This window comes from Alnus glutinosa, chromosome 4 (assembly GCF_958979055.1).
Source record: "Alnus glutinosa chromosome 4, dhAlnGlut1.1, whole genome shotgun sequence".
Lineage (NCBI taxonomy): Eukaryota > Viridiplantae > Streptophyta > Magnoliopsida > Fagales > Betulaceae > Alnus > Alnus glutinosa.
Genome location: NC_084889.1, coordinates 812,761 through 820,720, shown reverse-complemented (window position 1 = coordinate 820,720; position 7,960 = coordinate 812,761). Strand labels below are relative to the sequence as shown.

The 7,960-nt window shown below is 35.2% G+C and overlaps 2 protein-coding genes across 3 annotated transcripts; both read right to left on the bottom strand.

The window, feature by feature from the left end:
• Positions 1-1,856: 1,856 nt before the first annotated feature.
• On the bottom strand, positions 1,857-3,630 carry LOC133865575 (GEM-like protein 7). Its single transcript, XM_062301997.1, has 4 exons — positions 3,471-3,630; positions 3,265-3,345; positions 2,137-2,411; positions 1,857-2,063 (listed from the first exon to the last, which is right to left on the bottom strand). Exons 1-4 carry the CDS (start codon positions 3,628-3,630, stop codon positions 1,890-1,892), a joined length of 690 nt encoding a protein of 229 aa, XP_062157981.1. The 3' UTR covers positions 1,857-1,889.
• Positions 3,631-5,664: 2,034 nt separating this feature from the next.
• On the bottom strand, positions 5,665-7,026 carry LOC133866738 (GEM-like protein 4). Of its 2 annotated transcripts, XM_062303360.1 has the most exons (3): positions 6,568-6,997; positions 6,084-6,358; positions 5,665-5,990 (listed from the first exon to the last, which is right to left on the bottom strand). In XM_062303360.1, the coding sequence occupies exons 1-3, from the start codon at positions 6,818-6,820 to the stop codon at positions 5,817-5,819; spliced, it is 702 nt and encodes a 233-aa protein (XP_062159344.1). In that variant the 5' UTR covers positions 6,821-6,997; the 3' UTR covers positions 5,665-5,816. The 2 variants fall into 2 exon arrangements, with proteins under 2 accessions (XP_062159344.1, XP_062159343.1); XM_062303359.1 differs by having other exon boundaries at positions 5,665-6,358; positions 6,568-7,026.
• Between the last annotated feature and the right edge of the window lie 934 nt (positions 7,027-7,960).

Genomic DNA, 7,960 nt, shown 5'->3' with positions numbered 1-7,960 from the left:
CCAATGTACCCGGCCTCCTGCCATATATATGTTGTCTCGTGGCAGGGTTGTTTGCAACAATTATTCAGCAGGTAACTCACCGGCTCGGTGAAGGGATGTCCTAGTCTCCTCTCTTTATCATAGGTTAGGTGACATTTAATGTTTCAACATGCCTCTCTAATGGGGGATACATTTAATGTTGTCTCATCGATGAAGGTGGTGAAGGTTGCATTTAATGATATTTTTGGACTTTCAGAAATTCCTATTGATGCGATGGTCACTTTTCTTCCTTTCTTGCAAAAGGGAGGAATTGTATACTATGCTGCTGGCTTTATTGGGTGCAGCCGTTGAGATGGGTTGAAAAGCCTATATGGGTCTGGACGAGTTGCCGTCTAGAATATAATGAGCTGTTCGTCCAGACCCGATGGGTACGTTTGATCTGGGTCCATCAATATCCAATAGTTTTAAAACTTTTGGATCAATAGTTAGGCCCTTAACAATTAGTATCCGATGGGTGTAGTTTTTAAATCATTGAATATTAATAAGTAAGAGCCGCCAAAAGAAAAAATGACTATCATCGAGTTAGTGCCGTTATAGATCAATGCCGATCGATTCAAAACCGTGGTGAAATGTTAAAAGTTCAAAATTTAACCAAATCGGTAATAAACCGTCCTAAAACTTATGGATCAATAATTACGCACAAAGAGATGTGATCTCCACGAGTTTAACAGTATTATTAATGGGAAAAGTGTTTGGGGGACCGGAGGTTTCTCGATCTACTACTACAAGTGCGTTTTCAGCTGTTATTTGCAAACAGCTATGTTGTTGACGACGGCAACAAAAGCCAATATATTGTGAGCTGTCGACAGATTTTGACAGTATTAAATTATACTGGAAGAGGAAGAACATAACCCAACCGACAATTAATTACCGCTTATAAAATGCTGTTAAATTTCCAAATGTCAAGAACTTTTTCACGTCGGTCTGGAAAGTAAATGTAAATCCTTCCTTTCTTTCTGGGAAAGTAATATTATATTATATTGGTGGGGTTACAAATTTCATCGGTCTTTGGATTTGGTTTTGGACTTCCGCTCACGTGGGTACGTTGTACGATTTTTTTACTTTTTAATCCAATCCCGAGTTGACGTAAACCTTAACTAATTGACATTTTAGGCACTGCAATCATGCCTGGTGTTGGACCAGATTTTTGTACGGTAAGAATATTGGCCATAGACTTCCACCAAGATAAAAAAAGAGTGTTTATTAAAAATAAAAATAAAAAAAATGCTAATTTTACGGAGATATTTGGCATATTTATTGTACCAACAACACATGGCATTTGGAAAATTAACTCCAAGCCAGTTGTAAGCTACAATATTTTGTAGCCTAATCCATGCATAATATAGAACAAGTTTACAAGGTGTGTGAGAGAGTATGGTATATACTCTAGAAAGTTAATCTTATATTGAGAAGATCTAGATGATCAATTGTGTATATGAAAATGGATGAATTATAAAAGTATTAATGAGTACGTGTTATGTTTCACATTGATTTTTTATTAAATGAGACCATACTTTATACGCACGTGATTTTAAGGAGCTTCAATTGTAATTTAATTAATCAATTTAGAGTAACAACGCAAATCTAATTAACACTTTTCCTAAATCGTAACATATAGCTGGCCCTTTGCTATTTATGCGATCTTATTTACAAAACTCCATCGGACTTGTTACAACTACTTACATGCACTATATATATAGAAATGAATCACCATCTTTCTACACATGCACATAAAGTTATGATTGAAAAATGGATGAGAATTTCTAATCCGGAAAATTACACTCAAATGGAATCGAGCTTTTTTGTAGCTTCAGGTTTTGTTACACTCATTTAAATGACTTTTGATTCTTTCAAGCTTGAGAAATTGCCAGCTGAAGATATTTCAAAGCTTTCTGATAATTTAAGAAACCCATAAACCAGAAGTCAAAATTATCCCACGTAGTTATTTGTATGTACTTGGTTGATGGCTTCTTCACATTCTCACAAAGCCCAACTGTCCTTATCTTCTTGAGTGGGATTAATACCTGCAAAAAAATGGATAGTAATCATGAAGAGAGAGAGAGAAAGAGAGAGAATATATATAATTAATCTGAATACCTTATAGTGGAGTCTAAGCAATTCTCCATTTGGGGAGGGCAGTTTGATAGATCTCTCACTCCAAAAGGAAATGCTGTTGGTGGAGATAAAGAGGAGGCCTGCTATTGCACCATCTGTGGTTGATAAATAGCATTGGGAAGCCTTCAACAGTTTCTCTCCTTCTGAAACACTAAATAACTTCTTGAAGAATTTCTCCAACCCACCTACTTTAAGAATTTTAGCCCCCAACCTCAACTTCCCTTTCACTGTTTCAGTGATGTTCTGCCCCAATCTCACTGCAGTTTTCAACATTTTGAAAAAGAAAAAGAAAAAGAATAAAAAAATTTAAAAAATCTCATCATTCAACGTTGTTTTGTACAAGTGGTGCATGCATGTTCAGACCGCAGAGTTTGGTTGTTAATAAGCCTGAGGGAAGGAAAGCTGAAAGTAGAATTTTACAATTATGAAGTCACAATTCCAACTGTAAGTAACTGTCAATTTTTCTATATATATGCTTTTATATATCTTACTTCCCGGCCATCAGCCAAACAAAAATAAGGCAATAGTGGAAATCCCTAAAAAACTAATTAAGGATGGCCCGGAGAGGCAACGTGTAATGATATCGAGAAAACGCTAATAACATCTCTTGTTTCAAAATGACTAATTAATTTTAAGCTTTTTACAATCATTTCTAAAGCTTAATTCTACCTAGTAAGGAATGAACATAGAATTTAGTATTCATGAGTGCTTTTATAATTCAATACTCATTCTATGTGAGTTACTCATTCTTCAAAGGTAGGATTAAGATGTTACAATCTCTCCACCCCCTTAGCTTTAAATTCCTGATGGGCCATGTCATGCAATGTTACAATACCATATGATATTACAAAGTTGCTTTAATACTATTTGTAGCGATTCATATAAAGCGCTAGTCATATATGCGCTATCATTCTAAAATGATTAATCAATTCGATGCTTTTCTATAAGAATCATTTATAAAGCTCAATCGCACCCAGTAAGAAATTAATGAGTACATATTTTTACAATCCACTCACTCTAAATCATCTCAACGTGAGACTCTTTAGACAATGAAAGTCCGAAGCAAAAGATTCTCAAATCTTATAAGCTGAAGCAATAGAATTTAATTACCGTGCTCTCGGAATGCATGAGCAAAGTTCCCTGCCTTTTCGCCACACTTGTTCATCCTTTTAAGCACTGAATTTACTTCACCTGCAATATCAAGACATGCAATCTCATTATTAGAACATACACCTTCGTTTTGATTGTTAAAAGAGAGAGAGATAGAGGCTAGGGAGGCTTACTCTGCGTGAATGCGGAGGTCAGGGCTCACTTGCATGCAGGAGAGGGAATATAACACTTGGGTAGCTGGTTGAGGTGAGTGTCCTTTTGCTCTTGAGCCGATTGGAATCCCAACAACTTGCTCGGGCATTGGAATCCCAACAAGTTTTGTCTCTCAACTAGCACAGAATGTTCTCCATGCACTACCAGAGTCATATAATATGGTTCATCAAACCTTGTATTCTGCAAATGGATCATCAACTAGATTTTATGTGACATTTTTGGTGATATTTCAACCTTTTTTTCCTATGTAGTATGGAAAAGGAAAAAGTATATGAGTTCCATTAAGCTCTAGCTAGCTTTACTATTTTTTGCATGTCTCACATGTGTTCATCAGTTAGAATTTTCATATATATATATATATTTGAAAAAAATTTATTATTCAAAGGATTTATTCATGTCTCACATGTGGAGGATTTAGAAGATCATGAAACTGTGACGACAGAGTTGAAGAAGATACTATTCCAACCCCTTTATTTATGGATAGTAGGGTTTAATAGCTTGTCTGTTTCTAATTTCTCTAAATTTTTTAAAGTTTAGGGTTTTTTTTTTTTTTTTTTTGTATTAGAGGTTCCCTTGTATATTTTATAGGACATAAATTTCCTACAAATTGATTTATAGGAAATTTTATACAATCTACATATAAAATTCGCATATGTCTCTTGGCATGTAAGAATCACATGTTTTTTGAATAGCAAGTGCTTCTCACATGCTTTTTTAATAAAAAAAAATGTGTTTCTCACATGTTTAAATGACACATATCACTTTTATATGTGAGTTGTATGAAAGTTTATAAGAAATTTTTGTCCTATTTTATATGTATTAGAGTTGTACCCCTATATGCTTTTAATGAATTTTAGTTACTTAAATAAAATAAAATAAAAAACGTGGAGGATTTATTCATTATGGCTTAATTTCATAGTTGTTAAATCTTTCTCATTCATAGACACTCCATAAATCTTAATTTCATAGTTGTTAAATCTTCTGGCGCTCAATGATATGTGAAAACTATGGCTTAATTATGTTAAAAAAAAGAAAAGAAAAGAAAAGAAAAAAGAAATAGAACAAGAAAAACGAACCAACCTAATTGAAATCTCAAGTCCTAAATCCAACTCGTTCAACAGCAGGCCAGGTGCTAATTAGAAGGATCTAAGTGTTACCGGTGGATGATGATGGAATTGGCTGCATGTTGCTTTCTGTTTTTGTTTCACTCTCACAATTTCTTCTCCAAAAATTGAAAACGATCAAACCCCAGAGAAGATCAACCAAGGGAACAAAAGAACAAGAAGGAGAAGAAGAAATTGTGGAGCTTGACCTCCTCCACCCTTGCTCCCTTTTTACTTTTCTTATCTTCAAGAGCTTTCTTCTTCTTCTTCTTCTTCTTCTTCTTGTTTTTGTTTTTGTTTTTGTTTTTTTTTTTTGTTTTTTCCTCTTCTATTTGGTTCTCTTTTTTTGTTGGTGGTGGCCATTTTTCGTTCTTTTTCTAAATTAAGCCTTCCTTCCTTTAACTAAACATAGAAATGATGAAAAATAGCAGCAAAGAGAGAGACAGTTGTGATATCATTTATGGTGGAATATGATTATCTTTTTATAGGGGAGAGAGAGAGAGAGAGAGAGACACACACACACACACACACACATACATTTGAAGCTGAAGATTTTCTTGGCCCTGTAGGTAGTCTTAGATCTGCTGCTATAACTCTCTAAGTTTAAGTTAGCATTGTTTAGACTCTGCTTTTATGTGGAGTTTCTCTTCATAGTTGGTTGCTTTGGGATCATTTTCCTGCTTCATTCGAAAGAGGGTATTTAGCATATAACATTACTTTTTGTCTGCTTAGAGAGATTTTCATCAAGCATAAAAACTCAAAAATTAGTTATGATGCCATTCGAGGGATCTCACGGCTGTGGTTAGATTTTTGCAAGGTTATTTTCAAGGGTGAAAAGTCATCAATGTGTTACTCCTAGCGTCTGTTCTTCAAAATAGTTGTACACAAACAATAGCCTCTTAACTATATTCAGCTGCCTTTCCCTCAAGCTAGCCTAGAAGTTGTTTACCAAATGAATGAATGGGCAAAACGGGATTCAGTCATTCAATTCATGGGGATTGATTCCATGACACAGCAAACAAAAACAAAAAAGAAAAAAAAAATATGATCACAAATTTAGACAATGACCACAGCAAGAATCTGATTTGTTTGTGAATAGTTAAGTAATAGTTGAAGAATCAGAGAGCATTTCATCATTACAAAATACAAAGCCTGAAATTGTATTGAGAGTTTCCTAGCTGTACATCTGAGAAGATGGGAATTAACATTTCTGCTTCTTGAGTGACTAGCATTCCTCTAAGCTTGCGAAATAGCTTCCTGAAGATACTTGAAAGATTTCTGATAACTTAAAAAACCCATAAACCAAAAGTCAAAATTGTCGACAGTAACTATTTCCATGTACTTTTGTGAAGGCTTCTTCATATTCTCACTTTGCTCGACTCTCTTTATCTTCCTCAGTGGAATCAAGACCTGCACCATGGGAACGTTACTTATAATATTAGCAATCAGCAAGCCAGGCAGAGACACAGTGAGAAACAGAATTAATAATCCTTTGCAACTTACCTTGTAGTGGATTCTTATAATCTCTCCATTTGGAGAAGAGATTTTGATTGATCTGTCACTGCAGAATGCAACATTGTCTGTGGAGATAAAGAGTAGGCCTGCAATAGGACCTGCTGTGGTTGATAAATAGCAATGGGAAGCCTTCAGTAATTTCTCTCCTTCTCTAACACTAAATAACCGCTTGAACACTTTGTCCACACCACCTACTCTAAGAATTCTAGCCCCCAAGCTCAACTTCCCCTTCACAGTTTGAGTGATGTTGGGCCCATGTCTAACTGCGGTTCACAAGAAATTAAAAGATATCAAAATAAAATCTGAACCATGTAAACCATATTTCAGCTGGGTAAAACTTAAAAACAAAAGATATTGAAAGAAAAAAGAATGAGATTTTAGGACCCTGACGATCCCAACAGAAGCAAGGAAGAACTAGAAAAGACGAAGGAAAAAAAAACCAAAGACAAAACAGAAGCTACTTAGTACTTACCATGCTCTCGGACTCCATGTGCTAAACTGTCTCTTTTTTTACCAGGCTTGTTCTTCCTATTAAGCACAGAGTCTGAACTACCTGCAATAACAAGATCCTTACTATGTTTGGATGTGAGAGACACACTTTCACGTGACGGATTATTGTATTGGCTAGCAGGATCAGGTAAGTATCTCTTTAGTGACCTATCAACTGGGTTTGCTTCTGAGCTTATTGGAATTCCAACAACAAATTCCTGAAGTGAGGTTTTCATGTTTGGAACAGCAGGGGATGTAAAATACTGTTGTCGGCTGTTAGAATACAAGGAAGAAATGCTTACTTAGGTTGATCAGACATTGTATTCTGCCAAGGTATTTAAAGGGATGAAAGTAGTTGGTTAATCAACTTTTTGTTGCATGAGTCAGCTCTGGCTCATCCAGAAGAATAAAGGAGCAGCCATGAGCCATGGATTCTTAAAGACTATCCTTCAAAGATATGGTGTATATTGGGTTGCTTTTAGAAATATTAGAAGAAAGATGGATGTGGGTGTTTTAAAATTGGTTCATGTTATGCAAGAATTCAAACATTGATGCTAACGAAATTAACCAACCAAGACTTTGTGACATGGTTGAAGTTGAAATGTTGCCTTATTTTCAAAATTAAATTATTTTCAGCCAATTGGTGTCCCTACTGTTATGTAAGGCACACTCAAATCAACCATTCTACAACACTTTCAATTACAACATTTAAGTTTATTGTCTATAACAGTTGGACCCAAAATCTAACACCCTAAAAAGTTAATTAATTCTACATTGAGCAGATAGATTGTTCATATTAAGTGGGAAGCTCTAATTGTAACCTAACTAATCATTTTGGATTAAAAACGGTGATGCGGTTGGCGATTTCTTGAGTCATTACACAAAATATGTAGAAGTGGGGTTCTTCCAAGGTAATCTTTTGGAAAATTATACCATTCTAAGAAAGGGTCTGAGGAAATAAAATGTCCTGACTATTTGGAAGACATTTTCTATCGCACAGTCGTCATATGCTGCCTCTTTTCTCTTTTGCTGACCATGTGAGTGTGTGCCAATGAAGCTTTTTGAGTTGGCATTTTAGCTTTCTGATGCCAGCCTATTTGGTACCAAGATAAGATAAGATAAAGAAAGGGGAAATGGCTGCTTTCTCTTAAATGGTTGCAAGTTGAATGAGCAGCTTGTGACGTTTGTGAGAATTCATTGCTGAATGTTTGATTGAGTAATATGAATAAAAAACCCCATATTCATCCAATAAATAAATAAAAACCCTCATCATTAAGTCACAGGTAGATAGGACAAGTACTGATCATACGCTGATCTGGACTGCAACCAATCTTTTTGGCTTTCTTTTGATTCAAATGCTCATGTCAGCATTGAAC

Bases quoted from the DNA above. Each gene is read 5' to 3' on its own strand.
- LOC133865575 (XM_062301997.1), bottom strand. From the start codon at position 3,630: ATGACTCTGGTAGTGCATGGAGAACATTCTGTGCTAGTTGAGAGACAA. The intron at 2,412-3,264 runs GTAATTAAATTC...TGAAAACTGCAG, and splicing joins TCATGCATTCCGAGAGCACG to TGAGATTGGGGCAGAACATC. The intron at 2,064-2,136 runs GTATTCAGATTA...ATTTTTTTGCAG, and splicing joins TGCTTAGACTCCACTATAAG to GTATTAATCCCACTCAAGAA.
- LOC133866738 (XM_062303359.1), bottom strand. From the start codon at position 6,820: ATGAAAACCTCACTTCAGGAATTTGTTGTTGGAATTCCAATAAGCTCA. The intron at 6,359-6,567 runs GTAAGTACTAAG...TGTGAACCGCAG, and splicing joins ACATGGAGTCCGAGAGCATG to TTAGACATGGGCCCAACATC.